At 42.1% G+C, this 17391-nt stretch overlaps 1 protein-coding gene across 1 annotated transcript; it reads right to left on the bottom strand.

The window, feature by feature from the left end:
* Positions 1 to 6013: 6013 nt before the first annotated feature.
* LOC146687736 (uncharacterized) lies at positions 6014 to 12348 on the bottom strand. The gene is made up of 5 exons (XM_085439530.1): positions 11913 to 12348; positions 10920 to 11019; positions 10790 to 10835; positions 10460 to 10712; positions 6014 to 9322 (listed from the first exon to the last, which is right to left on the bottom strand). The coding sequence occupies exons 1-5, from the start codon at positions 12198 to 12200 to the stop codon at positions 8069 to 8071; spliced, it is 1941 nt and encodes a 646-aa protein (XP_085295656.1). The 5' UTR covers positions 12201 to 12348; the 3' UTR covers positions 6014 to 8068.
* Between the last annotated feature and the right edge of the window lie 5043 nt (positions 12349 to 17391).

Raw genomic sequence — 17391 nt, 5'->3', positions numbered from 1 at the left:
GATGCTGAATGAATGCAATATGCTGCAGCTCCTGTATGTTGATATTATCTGTCAGGTATCATTACTTTTACACTGGAAACTTGGCGCTAAAGGAAATCAGCTGTGCAACCATCCGTGTGAGCCTCCAACGATCTTCTTGTTGCTTCACAATGCAGCATAAAACTTAAACGAACGCTCTGTGATTAAATGTTTCAGTCACAGTTCGAAGTCTATGCAGACACAAATAGATGTGATAAAACAACAAGACAACAGCATAACTGTTGACTGTTACAGTATGTCTTGCTGTAATGTTTAGTCTTCAGCTGCTGGCGTTGCTGAAAAGAAAATGTGCTTCTTTGTGTTTAATATTTGCTTTCAGTAGCTGTTCGTTCGAATACAAGCGAGCGAATGCGCACGTATATATTTAGGCACATGCTTCTCTTTTGTAAACAACACAGTTGACAACTTGACACGCGCACAGATGCTATGAAATGTTTCAGAGTCACGCCGAATGTGGGTTTAAGTTCCAAACTGACATTAGTGCGGATATGTGGGTCCCTCTCCCTTCAAATTTATGCTCATCTCTGAGTAAGATCTAACACATCTCCCAACGCAGGGAGAAAACTTTCCGACATCCTTGACATACAACTCAGTCCCCGCTGTTTTGGACTGACAAAGCAGCACTACTGTGACAGAACAAGCGAGCGAGCTAATACGTGCCAGTCAGTTAGGCTGGATAGCGGGAGACGAGTGATTGCACTGCTGATGGAGGTAATTTTGCACAGGGAGGGGGTGCTGATAAATAACAGAATACAAATGCTTTGTGATTGATAAATACTCTGTGACAGCCCTTTGTGTCTGCGGAAAGAAGGCCGCTCTAAAGCAGTGAATGACAACAAAAGCTGCTGCTGTGAAACTTTTCACAGGACGAGCCACACAGAGAAACATGTCCGCCAAAACCCGAGCAGATGAACAGCAAAAAAATTTTTCCAGGAATCTTTAACCATTTGAGGTGGGCAGTCTACATAATGCAGCTTTTTGATGTTTAAGGAACTGCATTTATTCACTTTCTGTACTGCTTAACGACTTAAATTGGTCTCATGTTTTGAAAATGAATGCAAAGCTATAGCCAGCTAAGACACAGCTAAGCTGTGCTAACCAGCTAGACAGTCATGATTAAAAACTGACATCAGGATGTAATGAAATCATCTCGTGACACCACAGACTAGCCAATCAGTGGCATGCAGTCTTTTGACATCACATTTTCTGAGCCGAGTAGGTACTAGTGAAAAAAGACTAATACGGTCCTACCACAGCACTGGAAGACATCTGTGCACACTGTGGAGATAGGAGGCCACAGGAGGGAAAGGAGGCTGAATGACACATCGACAGAGTGTGCAAAAGTCTTGAGCCTCCTCCTAATTCTTTGAAAATGTTGCCAAAAATTGCCAAGAAAACGGGAAACGGGTGCAGACATTAACTAGAACATGCACACAAACACAGTATGTAAGACAAAAACAGAGCTTGTGTTCACAGTGTTTTTCCATCCAGGTATGCTTTTACTGCTTTGGCAATGTGTTTGGGATCATTGTCACGCTGAAAAATGAAGCTGTTGCCAATCAGATGCATTCCAGATGGCATTGCATGGCAGAACAGAATCTGATGGCACTTTTCTGCGTTCATAATTCCATCAATTTTGACAAGCTCTTCAAAACCACTGGTTGAAATGCAGCCCCAAACCACAACAGAGCCTCCACTGTGTTTTACAGATTGCTGTAGACACTCACTGTTGTCTGTCGCTCTCCTGACCTCCTCTGTACTTATTAACGATGATCTGAACCAAAAGTTTCAAATTGGGATTCATCACTCCATCTAGATAGGAGGGCTGCCACTTCTTCTTATGTCATCCACTTGTCCAGTTTCCAAAAACGTATAAGGACACCCTGCACACCCTGCAGAGGCATGCATAGTTTCTGACCAATGACTCTTTGGGAATCACTTGTTGGAACACAAATATGATTTTATGTCTGTCAAACTGTGTTATCTTTGGCATTTTTATTAGATTTAACTAAATAAATGGAAACAAATTATATTCTTTGTGACAGGCTGCTAGTAACAAATTGTGTAAAGATTTCAGATGGATTCTTTGCGAAGTTATCTGTCATGTATAAGTATAACAGTGGTTCATCCCTTGAGTTAAGTGCCTTTTTTATTTTTATTCTTCAGCGATCTATAGATCAGTGATACGTGGCTTAACAAATAAACAAACATTACTTTGATAATGGTCAGGTTGAAGGATTGGATAATAGCGGCTACACTAAAAAATGTTTGTAGGTTTACGAGAATTTCATCTCTAAAAGGAAACTGGCAATACTTTTTAATTTTATTTGTTGCTTCCCTCATATTGAACAAATATGACAAATACTTGAATTTAGCTCTTGATAAGCTAGCAAACGAGCATTTTTCACTTAAGCAAAGGCAGCCTGTGATCTGCCTGAGATCGAAAATAAACGCTCTGCTGTCAGTCAGTCTCGCTTTCCACCATGTAAATAAAATACTACTTCAAGTTAAACATAAAACTGCTCTGAAATGTCACACTGTCATTTTTCAAGTTTTTTATTTCCAACAAAACTACTATAATAATTACTGAGGTGGTGCCAGTCGGGCGGTTAGCTGTTTCCTCCTGTTTCCAGTTGAGCTAAGCTCACTAAGGAGCACAGTCCAAAAGGCCAAGTGCATTTCAATAAACAACCAAGTAATGCTGTCTGGGAATTGGTAAGCAAGAAAATGTCATTTGGCCCAGGTGGATTCCTATCTGTCTGGCTTATGGCATTTGGGCTCCTCTGTGCAGAAACCAATTTCCAAATCTGATTTCTTTAGCAAATACTGAAGCTATAAAAGCAAAACACTTATATAGGAGTTCCAGCTATGAGTGGATATGGACCTTACTTTTTTTGCCTTTTTCTCCTAATGTTCCCATCTCTCTGGTTTACACTGTGGAAGAAATGAACAGCAATAAAGGTAGCAGTTTCTTACAGAGCAAATTTGTAGCACCAAATAAATAATATCTTCACACAGATAGTGCAAGCATTCTAAAAACAGATATTTTCACTGTGGCCCCCTCGTCTCAAGCCTGCCTCAAAGCATCAGTCAGGCCAGCTCCGGCTGTTTAACTGACATCCTAAAAAGACCCGCTTCAAATCATCGCACCCAGAGAGGAAGGCGGGGAGAGAGATCTGAAGAGAGCGCCAGAATAAAATGAGAGAAAACAGACAGAGGGGCCTAATGAAAAAGTAGAGAGGGGAAAATGGTGGAAGATTTCTATGCAGTGATGTCCTTGTGACACGGTAAATGACAGGGTGCATGAATTTTGCAAGCATCAGCAGCTTGCTCTGACAAGGGCATCTTAGCTCTTGTGTAATACTCCCAGGGTCTTTGAGGTGTGGCTTTCAGACATCTACAAGACCAAGTGATCACAGGGGGGTGGGGCAGTGAGGAGTAGCCTGCAGAGAATACACTAGCTCCCTGGGAAAAGGACATTAGAAGAGTGGTAAAGATGCAGAAGAAGCAGGGATGGAGGTTTCACTCAGCAGGCCAGCACAGGTACTGCAGTATCAGTAACAGTTACCATAGTAATCACGCTGGGGGGATGGCTGCAGTGTGATCACTGTGAAAAATGAGTCAGTATTAGTGGCACAATGATGACATCTAGTGGTTGTCTGGGACTGTCAGGGCACTACGTTACCCGAAGTATAGGTGTTTGTCTTCAGGTCGTTTTTGTGTGAGCTGCAGTTTCGGAGATATTTGCTGCAGTTCACCGTCTTTTGATTATAACGGAGCAGAAATCATTCTTTCCATACATCTTTAACCCGTTGCTCAGAAGATACAAAGCTTGTGCCACACTTCAGCAACCACATCTCTGTGCAATAGCCATGACAAGAGGGTCAGGCTGACACAGGAGGTGAAAACTAATGGTTTCAAGCTTGGGTAAACTATCATGTTAGCTTGCTGCAGTCTTCTTTTAGTTAGTGAGAGCCATTTGTACTCACCCAAAATATCTAAGGAAGGCTTCCAGCACCTTGTTGAATCATTGCCACAAAGAATTGAGGCAGCTCCAAAGAGATCCAACCCTGAACTAGCAAGGTGTACCTAATAAAATGACAAATGAGTCTATTTCCATTTTTTTAATCTCTACTAAATATAATCTCTGCAGCTTCCCTTACTGCCTTGAGAGTGCAGCCCTGAAGTATGAAGTTTTGTATCTCAGTAAAGAAATTTTTAGTCTTTTAGTTCATTTTTCCAAATATTGAGGCTACGTTTAGATCTGCCAGCCATCAGTGGGTCTAATCCACTAAGCAGCCTTGGCAGCTTTTCCACCAGAGAAAAGCTAAAGAAGTTTTACCAACTCTCAGAAAAACTTGATGGGCCTTGAAGCAACCTTAAGCTCTGGCGTACTCCCTCTCTCTCTCACACACACACAGGAAGAGAGAAAAAGGATAAACATGTAGGCAGAGGGATTCATTCAGGGTTTTTGATCAAAGTGGGGATTCTGAACCCAGACACACCCTGACAATTTAAATTCAAGAATTGCGAGATAGCCCCAAACAGTCCACTGTTCAGCTGTACTAAACACATGACAGTGCACTGCTGATTTTAACCATCAGGCTGACTTATTTAATGTAATCTTCCATAAGCACATAACATGAAGTAAATGACAGGATAAAGATTGCAGACTTTCAAAACTGTAGCTGGACACCTTTGCTGGACATTTTTTTTCAGTAAATCACTATATTTAGTTTCTCAGTGGTGCTTCAACAAACAAGCAAAGACTTTTATTTACTTTTACAAACCCATAGTTCTAGTTTTGCTAGACATAATGGTCAAATCAAAAAAGTTTATCATAATGAATAAATCATCATCATTTGCAGCTAATAAACTTAAAAATAAAAAGCCACTGGTATTTCTTTTAAAATATTCTGTATCACTTCATCAGAGTTTACATACAGACGTTTTCATTGCTGTGACAAACTAAGTCTGCTTCATGATTCAGTAGCTCGTAGAACCGCCTTTATCAGCAACAATTTGAAGTAACTGTTGTCTGTATGAGTTTATCGATCACAATCACATCATTGTGGAGGAATTTTGGCACATTCTTCCTTAAGTGCTGCTTCTCTTCGTTGACGTTTCTTGGCCTTCATTTATGCACAGCTCTCTAAGGTCAGCACTTTAACTGCAAGGTGTCCAGCTTCTGTGGCTGCAAAACAAACTAGTGCTGTGCAATACTGCAGATGTTGCTATGATCTGATATGAGGTAACTACAGGGCCAGTGATGCAGATACCGATACTGATACCGAACTTATAGAAGGCAGCTTGTGTAGGGGAGTGTCATGATTTTTAAGATGAATTATCATCAATTTGCAAATTCTGAACACATTTTAATGAACAATGAATCACTGTGATTTTACTTTCCATGATAATTAGTTAATATAGCAAACGAACCATTCAACTTTTCATGAATGATGAAACTTGGGTCAACTTCTGTTGTTTAAATCTCAATTATCACATAAAGCTTCAGACATTTTTCACAGTGCAATGAACTTAGGGGATAGAAACAAAGTACCAATACCATCATGCTAGTCTCGATCCAGTACCAGTGTTGATGTCAATACTATCGATATTTAGATTGATCTGCCCAGCTCTAAAACAAACCCAAATCATCAGCCTCCACCACCGTGACTGACAGTTTGTATGGGATGTTTGAGCTGATGTTCTGTGTTTGGGGTTCACCATCATGTTTGCTGTGCATTATGGACAAACATCTCCACTTTGGCCTTGTTTGCTTCAGAAGTCGTGCTGTTTATTCAGATGCTTTCTGCTTGCATCCCTTCCAAACAACCTAAACTTGCTCAGTCTTTTTTCTAATCGTACTCTCATGAACTTTAACATTTAACATCCTAACTGAGGCCTGTAGACTCTCAGATTAAGCTTTTGAGTTTTCTGCATTTTCTGTTACATTTTCAAAATGTAAGGCAAGGCAAGGCAAGGCAAGTTTATTTGTATAGCACAATTCAACAACAAGGTGATTCAAAGTGCTTTACAGAGACATTAGAAACAAGAACAAATAAAAAGCATGATTTAAAATTGATTAAAACAAGCAAATAAACTAACTAACTAATTAACAAACAAACAAACAAACAACAGTATATAAAATCAAAACAGATAAAATCAGAACAGTAGATAAAATCAGTAGTTAAATGTAAGTTTTGAAATTTAAGCTTAAAGTGTGGATTTGGTGCTTTATTCAAATGCAGCTGAGAACAGGTGAGTCTTCAACCTGGATTTAAATAAACTGAGTGTTTCAGCTGATCTGAGGCTTTCTGGGAGTTTGTTCCAGATATATGGAGCATAAAAGCTGAATGCAGCTTCTCCGTGTCTGGTTCTGACTCTGGGAACTGATAAAAGACCGGATCCAGATGACCTGAGGGATCTGGATGGTTCATACTGGGTCAGGAGGTCATTGATGTATTTTGGTCCTAAACCATTCAGAGCTTTATAGGCCAGCATCAGAACTTTAAAGTCTATCCTCTGACGGACAGGCAGCCAGTGTAAGGACCTCAGAGCTGGACTGATGTGGTCCACTTTTTTGGTCTTAGTGAGGACTCGAGCAGCAGAGTTCTGAATGAGCTGTAGTTGTCTGACTGATTTTTTAGGTAGACCTGTAAAGATGCTGTTACAGTAATCAAGCCTACTAAAGATGAATGCATGGACTAGTTTTTCCAGGTCCTGTTGAGACATCAGATCTTTTATCCTTGATATATTCTTGAGGTGATAGTAAGCTGACTTTGTTATTGTCTTAATGTGTTTTTCTAAGTTTAGGTCTGCATCCATCACTACACCCAAATTTCTCGCCTGGTTTGTGGTTTTTAGATGTATAGATTGAAGTTCTCTGGTGACCTGTAATCGTTTTTCTTTGGCGCCAAGGACTATTACCTCAGTTTTGTTTTTGTTTAGCTGGAGAAAATTGTGGCACAACCAGTCATTGATTTCCTCAATGCATTTACCAAGAGCCTGTACAGGGCCTCGGTCTCCTGGTGACATGGTGATATATATTTGTGTGTCATCTGCATAGCTGTGATAGTTTATTTTGTTGTTGTTTATAATCTGTGCCAGTGGGAGCATGTAAATGTTAAACAGAAGGGGTCCCAAGATGGAACCTTTGGGAACTCCACATGTGATACTTGTCTGCTCAGATGTGAAGTTACCTATTGATACAAAGTATTTCCTGTTTTCTACGTATGTTTTGAACCAGTTTAGTACAGTTCCTGAAAGACCTGTCCAGTTCTCCAGTCGTTTGAGTAATATGTTGTGGTCAACTGTATCAAATGCTGCACTGAGATCCAGTAAAACTAGGACTGACATTTTTCCACTGTCTGTATTCAGACATATGTCATTAAACACTTTGGTCAGAGCGGTTTCAGTGCTGTGGTTCTGTCTAACCATGGTCGAATGAAGTTCAGCTGCCACTGACACAGGAGGGTTTGTTAGCCTGTCAACTGTAGAAAATAAGACCCGAGCATTATGGCTGTTTTTAGTGATGATGTCAGAGAAGTAGGACCTCCTTGCATTCCTCAGTTGTAAATTATAATTGTGAAGTTTCTCTTTATAAATGTCATAATGTAAACTTATATCATATTTAAAGATTAAATAAAATAAGGTTTTCTCATCAAATAAAAACCACATGTTGTGGCAGAGCTAATATAAGACTGGAAACTGACTGTATGTAGTGATAAAAATAAAAACAATGGAAGTTCATTCTTACATTAGCGTCATTTTGATTCTGAATAAATACTGACTTGCTCTTCTTCAGGCAAGCAGTGCCATAACGTTCGATCAGCTTCCATCTGTTTGCAATTCACCTCCACATCTGTTAAGATAAAAAGGCTTCGGAAAATCAAACAACAGTGTGGAACTCCCTATAAAGCAACGATTTCATGCATGTACTGAATTATATCAATAGTGGCTGTGTAGTGTGATCCTTCTGTTTTTACATCATTAAAAAAGACAAACAAAAAAACAAAAACCACAGACTTCAGACCACCAGGCCCTTCTTTGATCTTTCTCTCCGTTTCTTAACAGTCTTCTGGCTGCTGCACCTCTTCTTCTTTGCTTCTACTTCTGGGTCAAAATCAGAGTCACTGTCACCGTTTGGTCGCCTTCCCAATGTCTCCTCCTCCTCCTCTTCTTCTTCTTCCTCCTCTTCTGTCGAGTCAAAGGATAAATCACTACCTGACTGCTTGTCCTCGCTCCCCTCATCACCGGAGCCTGTTTTCTTTAACTTCTGTACCTTTGATTTGATTCCTCTGGGCCTGTCCGTGCTTCTCCTTTTACTTTTCGGCTTCATTGATCTCTCCCTCTGAACCTTCTGTTTTACTTTCACACTGTCAAACTCAGAGTTCACGTCTCTCTTTTTCTTGTTCCTCTTAGCATCATTTGCCCTTTTATCCATCTGCTGAAGTCCAGAGCTGGACGTGTGGTAACGCTGGACGTGACTTTTCAAGCTCACGTTGTGGTTGAAGCACATGTCACAGAGCTGACACTTGTACGGCCGCTCCCCGGTGTGCAGACGCATGTGGGACTTCAGGTGGCTCGTCTGGTTGAAGCCACGCTGGCACACCGAACACTTGTACGGTTTCAGTCCTGTGTGCACAACGGAGTGCCTCCTGAGACGATGTATGTCCTTGAAGTCAATCCCACAGACTCCACATTTGAACTCCCTCGAGACTCTGTGCTTTGCCAGGTGGCTCCGGCGTTCTTTACTGGTGGCGAATGTCTTTGGACAGTCGGGACATTTAAAGGGATCTTTTTTATCCTGGTGGGTCAGCTCGTGCCTAAATTTGTCCGCCCTGGTTTTGAAGGTGACATAGCAATACTTGCAAGGATGCTCGTACGTTTCGTCGTGGATTTCGCTATGATTTCTTAGAGCAATCTCAGAAACGCACCTTTTCCCGCAGATATTGCAGGAGTAGGGTTTTATTTTGTGCTCGCATGTGTGAGGCTTCAGGATGAGGAAAAAACGTCCGCACTCTGTGCACAGCTCATTAATTTCGAGGCCACCCGGGGATTCAAAATCTTCCTCTTCGCCTTCATCCTCGGTTTCCTCCTCAGACTCCTTTGTGAGCTCGTCAGCCACCAAAAGCTCCTCCGTGGGATTCCAGTCCCCATCTGAACTCATCCCACCTCTATTGCCTTCCTCTTCGTCGTCTGAAGGATCGCTTTTTTCATCGCTAAAAGTGACGGCCTCAGACAAAGCCACAGCGCCGGCGTTGTCGTCTCTTAGCGCTGACTGTGAATGACAAGAATGGCAACGTAGCATTTGGGAAACTTTTTCAAGCCTGTACAGCAAAGAGTTTTCATGAAAAATGACTAAGACAGAGGTGCAAGCAAAGGACAAAGTATCATTTCTATAAGTGCTTTTTTTAAAAACTGCAATTCAGCAAAAGCGCGGGCAAAGACACAAAAAGCATAAAACAGATACTTTTTTGTTCCAAATGGAATAATAGAGACGCAGAATTTGCATCTTTCTGAGAGAATTATTACTTCTGAGAGCCAAACAAATTAAACGCATGTATGACTCTCAATCTAAAAAAAAGTAGCTTGATTAAATTGTGAAGTGATGTGAGATCTTAAGAGTTGCTATTTGCACCATCACTTCTGAAGAAACTCCCAGAAACTAAGTGGGAAGCTCCTATCATGACTACGTGAAGCTGGCTCCAAAAGTGAGTCAATCCCTGTCATGTCTTAAGTTAAAATACCTGGCTTTAGAGAATTCAAAATAATTTTACAGACTGCTACCAAAACGGTTTTGATCTCTATGGATAGTTTTCTCGTTTACAACATCTGCAAGTGGGAGAATTTTTTATAACTAATCCGTGTGAATAGTAAGGGTTAGGGGCGTGGCCACTTTGATTGAGTGTGCTGACACAGGCAGCTGTAAACCCGTTGGTGTCTGCAGCGGCGTCACATCTGCTAATTGGAGTCACTGTGTTAGTGGTCTTGCGTGTTCCTTTTGGGGCGCCTGCTACATCCTGCTGTATAGTATAACCCATCCAAGAAGTCTGTACTTCAGAGTGAAACACAACTATTGTTTTTGGTTACATTATAATTCAAAATTGCATCCATTTTGAAAGACAGGTAGGCTGCTCTAGTCAGCTGTTTGAATACACTTTTTTTGAAAGACTGCTTTCTGCTAGCTAAAATAAGCATCTCAATTCATATCATTAAGCATTACCAATGCAATCCCAACCATAATGCGTGACATTACGGCGGATACAGCTATCTTTTAGTCTATGATATTTAATGAAATATGTCATATTAAACGTTTTATGAGTCAAGTCCAGTTAGGAATCATAAAATAAACACATTGCAAATTTCTCTGATGACCAAGTTTTCTTTAGTAGACAGTAAATCAGGTTAAACCTACCAGCTGGGTCTCTGGGGTTCCCTCTGTGCCTCTTGTCAGGCGTCCATCTTCAGCGGCAGGGAGAGGGGCACTGACCTGACCATTCCGCTTGTTTTTGTAGTCGCACTTATGGCATCGTTGTTTCAAGATGATGAGCTCCCCATAGGTTACTTTCACTGCCTGGAGTTTGTCTCCACATGTTGGGCACTTTTGGCCAAACACCTTCAGGAGGCAATTTTCATTCACCATGTATTTGTCGTTCTGAAGTGCAGGCCTGAAACACAAGAATACAAACAGTCAGACGCGTCATGATGTCACATCTTCAAACATGCTCAGAAATGTGGAACTTACAATTCCTGGTTCGAATCTGTGTCTGGAGTTTCAGGAGTGAGAGCATCTGAAACATTGTGGGGGACAGGCTTGAATACAACACTTTGTCACACTTTAGATTTTTAATGGTGTGATATGGACACTTTCTTACCTCTCAAGGGGCATTCTGTTATTTCAGGGGAACAAGTAGAGCTCTTACATAATTCTAGGTCATCACACTGACTATCTGCATCTGTGGTGGTAACAGGTTCCTACACAAAAATCACAAAAAAACACAAAAGCTTTCAGTCAAACAAAGCCACAAACAGTTAACAAGCATGCGTTTTTTGTCTATACCCATCAATGTATGGATTTCAAAGTAAAATTGCTCTTCAAGTGACTCATTTCAACAACCAAAAAAATTTAGCCTGTCATTGATGAAATAGCAATAATAAAACACAAAACAAAAATTTATGTGAAAAAAAAAATCAAATTGCAGATAACAGAAATATTGAAATATGATAAACTTGTCTTAAAATAGCCACGCTTAGAATTGCAATTCAAACACCGTGTAAAGCCATTAAAAATAGTTAATATGTCACTTAATATACTTTAGATCAACAGTATTCATATACGCAATTTCGGATAGCTTTTGATGTTGTTGATCTTTAGTAAAATTAGTCTGTGGAAGCAAATCTTTCCTTCTAATAGATGGATAGTGGAAAAAGTAAAGTCTCTTTACTTTGAAATACAAAATCAAACTGACTTATTGATTGATATTGACTGAGTAACTCGATAAGGGTGTGTACTGTGGATCTAAAATAAAATTAGTCTGTGGAAACAGGACGTTCACCTGTAATGGCTGTTCACGACTTAAAATCTTAATTAAAAAAATAAATCAGCTTTCATTATTTATGTTTAATTTTGAAATGAATTCATTTTCTATAGTATTTTGGCATTTATGCCAGACTAAACGTGTGGTGTGGGCTAACATAGAAATCACATTCATTTGAAAGTCGCTTTTATTTTGTAAACACGTCTCAGTTTCTCTTTCCGTAATACACAGTATATAGGTATAACGCAAAGCAACGTGGAAGCTGGCTTGGGAGCAGTTTTTTAAAGATCCGGTGAAGTCCAGCAACAGGTGATCCCTCAGCTGACTTACCTCATCCTGTGGGCTCTCCACGGGTTCCTCTGGCTCTGTGTTGACCCACAGTGAGGGGACAGCACCGGGCTTCAGCTGCACCGAGCCACTCAGAGCCAAGCTCACGAAGCAGTCATCTGTGAAGTGTTCACTGCAAATAGTGATATCAGTCCAGGACGATTCTTTTAGTCGCTGCTTGTTGACTTCGAACAGAAACAGAACCCACTCCAGTCTCCTCTCCGGGTCCTCTGGTAGCCTGAACCGCTGCACATTGTGTCGCCACGAATCACAACCAACGACGGAGCACATGCTGGGCTACAGATGTGACCCTCCAGTTGTAGAAGTGGTCGGACAGCGTTACGTTTTAACGCTCGCTTGCTGTAGCTGCCACATTTTAACATAAACAACAATGGCAGGCTAATGGCTAAGTAAGCGAATGTTGTGCTAACAGAACTGGCGTGGCTCTCTGGCTGGGTTCGCTTGGTTTGGCGACAAGCGTATCCCGGCTTAACAAGTAGATGACGCTGGCATTTCTCGTCACTTAGGTAGAAAACTTGCACAGCTCCACAAATTCCATCCATCCATTCGCTTCCGCTTATCCTTCCGCTCCACAAATTAAAAATTAAAAAGACTAAAACCAACACTGAAACTATTAAAAAAAAACTAAAGTAAAACTAGACATTTTCAAACAATCAAAGCTATATTAAAATCAAGAAATGATTTTTTTTTTAAAGTAATCAGAAAATAGAAAACTATACTATAATAACTGGTATTTAAAAAGTAATCAGAAAATAGAAAACTATAATAACTGGTATGGTGGCCTTTAACACAGTTGTTACACAGCATTTCTAATATGGGTATTAAAACACTGGATATTTCCAGTGTAAAAGCACATGTGGAAAACAGTCTGGTCCTGTGTGCTACTGTTACATGCCCCAGGAGGATAGCTTTTTCTTTGTGAAATAATGCCTTCTCTGTCCTGATTGGGTGCTGCTGCTTGAATCAAGTCAATCAGCAATCGGCAGATCCCTATATAACGTTTGTGAAGCTGTGTTTCTGGGCCTTCTGGCCATTTTCACTGCCATACATGTGCAGGCTCACATGCCTTTGATTTGTATTTTTAGCCTTATGTGACTTTGTTCAGACTGCCTGTAGGGGAGAATTGCTTTTGTAACGTAATCCCTTGTTTTCTACTGTTTATGTGCTGGTTGGCTATCTTTGTATATTTTGTTTTCTTTGGCATTGGGCAAGTTCCTTTTATTTTCTGTTAGGGATGTTTTGTTTGTTATGTTGGCGTTAGCTCTCCCTTGAGTTAAATGTCAGTCTGAACCAAAGTTTTAAACTAGCAGAAAATAAACCTTTAAAAATGCCATCTTGACTCCTCTTTCACTATTTTAACTTTATGTTATTCCCTCCTATCTCTTCGGCTAGCCAGGGGATGTAAAAGACACATTAAGCTGTTTCTGAATAAATCATTAGCTCAGTATTTTTAGTTCATTGTTTCAAATATCCTGATTTGTTGTTGGTCTTACTACTGTTTTTACTATTGGACTTTTTCCTTTTTTTTCAGCTGGGTCAATGTCGCAGTCAAATTTTTCTTCTCCCACTAGATCTCCTTTTGCTTCATGTCTTCCTCCTCCTTCTCCTGCTCCTCCTCGTCCACAGTCACTCTGTCCCATTAGCCAGAGCACCACCAGCGCTGCCGTTTTTCTGTCCAGGAGTTGCCGTGTGATAACAGGGGATGTGATTCTTCAAGATCACATTGTCATTGAAGGATTGATCGCAGAGCTGACACTTGTAAGGCCGCTGCCGTGTGTTCAGGCGGATGTGGGATTTCGGGGGGTTGGCTGAAGCCCCGCTGGCTTTGGACTGTAGGAGAGAGCTGGAGTATCTTGAGGAAGCCCATGCAAGCACAGGAAAAATGTGCAAACCCCACACAGAAAGGCTCCAGGCAAATGTGAGGCTCAAGCCAGCATCCAGGATTATTACAGTTAACTAAAACTAGATGTGTTAACTTAAGAAGTCAGAAATTAATCAAGTGTAACATTAACTGTATGCAGTTTTGTGGCCTGACTTTCCCACCTGGTAGGTGTAGTCGCATTAAGGACATCACTGCTTTAAGACGAAGAGCGCTCCATGGGTGACCTTATCAGAATCAGAATCAGAATCAGAATGGGTTTATTGCCAGATGTTGAGGTTTACAACATTAGGAAATTGCTGCGGTGCTTCAGTGCAGACAATAAGAATTAAAGTGCTATGTAGAAAGAAAGATATGTGCATGAGATATACATGAGATATATACATGAGAATAAGAATTATGAGTGCTACGTAGAAAGATATATACATGAGTGCAGGTGGTGATCAGTGCCAAACATGAAATGATGCAGTGACACAGCGTAGGGTCATATGTTAGTGGCGGGGACAATCATGTGGTTATTGTTCATGTGTCCAACAGCAGAGGGGAAGAAACTGTTCTTATGGCGAGAGGTTCTGGTGCGAATGGACCGGAGCCTCCTGCCTGAGGGGAGCAGGTCAAACAGACTGTGTCCAGGGTGAGAAGGGTCAGCTGAGATCCGGGCTGCACGCCGCAGTGTCCTGGAGGTGTACAGGTCCTGCAGAGATGGGAGTCTGCAGCCAATCACCTTCTCAGCAGAGCGCACAACACGCTGCAGTCTCTGTTTGTCCCTGATAGTGGCTCCAGCGTACCACACGGTGATGGAGGAGGTGAGGATGGACTCGATGATTGCAGTGTAGAACTGCATCATCGTCCGTGTTGGCAGGTTGAATTTCTTCAGCTGCCTCAGGAAGTACATCCTCTGCTGGGCTTTCTTGATGACGGAGGTGATGGTGGGCTCCCACTTCAGGTCCTGGGTGATGGTGGTACCCAGGAAGCGGAATGAGTCCACAGAGGTGATGGGGGTGTCAGTCAGGATGATGGGGGGGAGTGGGGCTGTGTGCTTCCTGAAGTCCACAGTAATCTCCACTGTCTTCTGGGCATTCAGCACCAGGTTGTTGTGGCTGCACCAAGACACCAGACGTTCAACCTCCCTCCTGTAGGCAGACTCGTCCCCGTCCGAGATGAGCCCAATGACGGTGGTGTCATCTGCGAACTTGATTAGCTTGACAGACTGGTGGGTGGAGGTGCAGCAGTTGGTGTACAGGGAGAAGAGCAGAGGAGAGAGAACACAGCCCTGAGGGGAGCCGGTGCTGATGGTCCGGGAGTCCGAGACATTCTTTCCCAGCCTCACGTGCTGCTTCCTGTCCGTCAGGAAGTCAGTGATCCACCGGCAGATGGGATCAGGCACATTCATCTGGGAAAGCTTGTCTCGGAGATGGTCTGGAAGGATGGTGTTGAAGGCAGAGCTGAAGTCCACAAACAGGATCCTGGCGTAGGTTCCTGGGGAGTCCAGATGCTGCAGGATGAAGTGTAGGGCCATGTTGATGGCGTCGTCTACAGACCTGTTGGCTCTATATGCAAACTGCAGGGGGTCCAGGAGGGGGGGCGTGAGGGTCTTGAGATGGGAGAGAACTAGGCGCTCAAATGACTTCATGACCACAGATGTCAGAGCCACGGGTCTGTAGTCATTTAGTCCAGTGATCCTAGGTTTCTTGGGGACAGGGATTATGGTAGAGGACTTGAAGCAGGCAGGCACATGACATGCCTGCAGTGAGGAGTTGAAGATGCCAGAAAACACTGGGGCCAGCTCGTTTGCACAGTGTCTGAGGGTGGCAGGAGACACACCGTCTGGGCCGGGAGCTTTCCGAGCATTCAGACTCCTAAACTGCTTCCTCACATCTGCTTCATGAATATGAAGAGTTGTGGTCGGAGGAGGTGGTGTGAAATCCTCTTTTGTGTGGGGTGAGGGGGCGGGTGTTGCAGGTGAACAGTTTGAAGGTGGTGATGGCTCTATGGAGGGGGGAGAGGTGGGGGAATGAGTGTCCAAAGTGCCTCTATTGTTGGGGTCGTTGGAGGTGTGAAGGCTGCCTGATGGCTCGTCAAAACGGCAGTAGAAGTTGTTAAGGGTGTTGGCTAAGAGCAAGTCATCAGTGGAGTGGGGGGTTTTAGGCTTGTAGTTTGTAATATTCCTAAAACCTTTCCACACAGAGGCCGAGTCATTCTCTGAGATCTGCTGCTGCATCTTCTCAGAGTGCTGATGTTTGGCAATGTCCACTTCTTTAGTAAACCTGTACTTGGCCTCTCTGTAGCAGTCCCTGTCTCCGCTTCTGAACGCCTTACTCTTTTCCAGCCACAGCTGTTCAGTAACTTTACATTTACTGAACAGCTGGAGGCGTTTTCATTCACAATAAACTTCCCCCTCATCTTTATACATGCTAATCTTAAAAGAAAATATTGAAGCCAACTGGGAAGCGCATTAAACCTGCATTCTATCTCAAGGCCACCAGATCGCGATACTTGAGGCCGCAAAAAGACTTCTGATGCTTTTGAGTATTTGCAGACATGTGACCGCTAATCATGTTACACACAAATGAATAAGGCACTCAACACACAGACCTGCAGACTGGTCAGTGTCCCCATGCTAACTGTTTCTAAGGAAAAAGGTGCATTTCCCAACTGGTAGTACACCTCTGTGTGATTGCTTTGTAACTAGCATAGTTTGTATGAAACCGACTGACTTTTCTACAAATACTGGCCAGCTGTCTTTGAGCTGCAGTGAATCAGTCAAAAGTGTGACACAAATCAGTAATGAGATGGTTAGCCTTTAAAGAAGTTGCTCCTTTCGAAACATGTCAGCTGCAGCTCTGAGGCACAACTTTTACTATGAGGGTGAACCGTCTCTATTTCTGGTTTATGTCATACTTTCTCAATTTTACTACTGCTGGTTGAGTACTTGCAGACGAACGTGAGAAACTACAGCCTATCTACTAGCAGCTAAAGCAGTCACTAAGTTCTTAGTGTAGCAGCTTCTTTGCAACCATTTTCACCCAGTGACAGCTAATAACCTCCAGGTACCACTGGCAATCATTTGGGGAACACACACTTTTCCAGTCTCCTCACTCTTCTCCAGAGTCGACTGGTCACACAACTGATCACAGAGCACATTTTCAGTTTCTTAAACCTCTTGCACACCTTTATAAAACCTTAATAACACCAAAACGTCAACTGGTTTTGCAGTTTTTACACCTCAGCAGTGATAAGCTGCCGTGCCTGTTGCCGTAGCAGCGAGAGCTTGTGGGCGGGGTTTTAATGGTGGGTTCGAGTGATTTGTTGTCTGGAGTACACCGGCCAGTACATGGATCAATTAATGATTTTATAGAATTGTTTTGATATATATATATATATATATATATATATATATATATATATATATATATATATATATATATATATATATATAAGCAGATTTTTACAGTCATTGGTCTCAATGAGCACTCACTGGACACTTCATTTGGTACACCTTGCTAATAGTCATGGCATAGATTCAACAAGGTGGTGGAAATCACCTCAGAGATTTTGGTCCATATTAACATGATAGCATCA

This window comes from Copadichromis virginalis, linkage group LG18 (genome assembly GCF_057382275.1).
Source record: "Copadichromis virginalis isolate Kocher_CV1m ecotype Utaka linkage group LG18, C_Virginalis_male_GT1.1, whole genome shotgun sequence".
Lineage (NCBI taxonomy): Eukaryota > Metazoa > Chordata > Actinopteri > Cichliformes > Cichlidae > Copadichromis > Copadichromis virginalis.
Note: the sequence above shows the minus strand (reverse complement) of the source record. Positions and strands in the feature narration are given on the sequence as shown.

What these genes read in the sequence shown, in the direction of transcription:
- LOC146687736 (XM_085439530.1), bottom strand. Translation starts at nt 12,200, where the DNA reads ATGTGCTCCGTCGTTGGTTGTGATTCGTGGCGACACAATGTGCAGCGG. An exon ending in TGGAGAGCCCACAGGATGAG is followed by an intron (nt 11,020 to 11,912) that starts GTAAGTCAGCTG and finishes ATTTTTGTGTAG; the next exon opens with GAACCTGTTACCACCACAGA. An exon ending in GAACCCCAGAGACCCAGCTG is followed by an intron (nt 9,323 to 10,459) that starts GTAGGTTTAACC and finishes TGTCATTCACAG; the next exon opens with TCAGCGCTAAGAGACGACAA.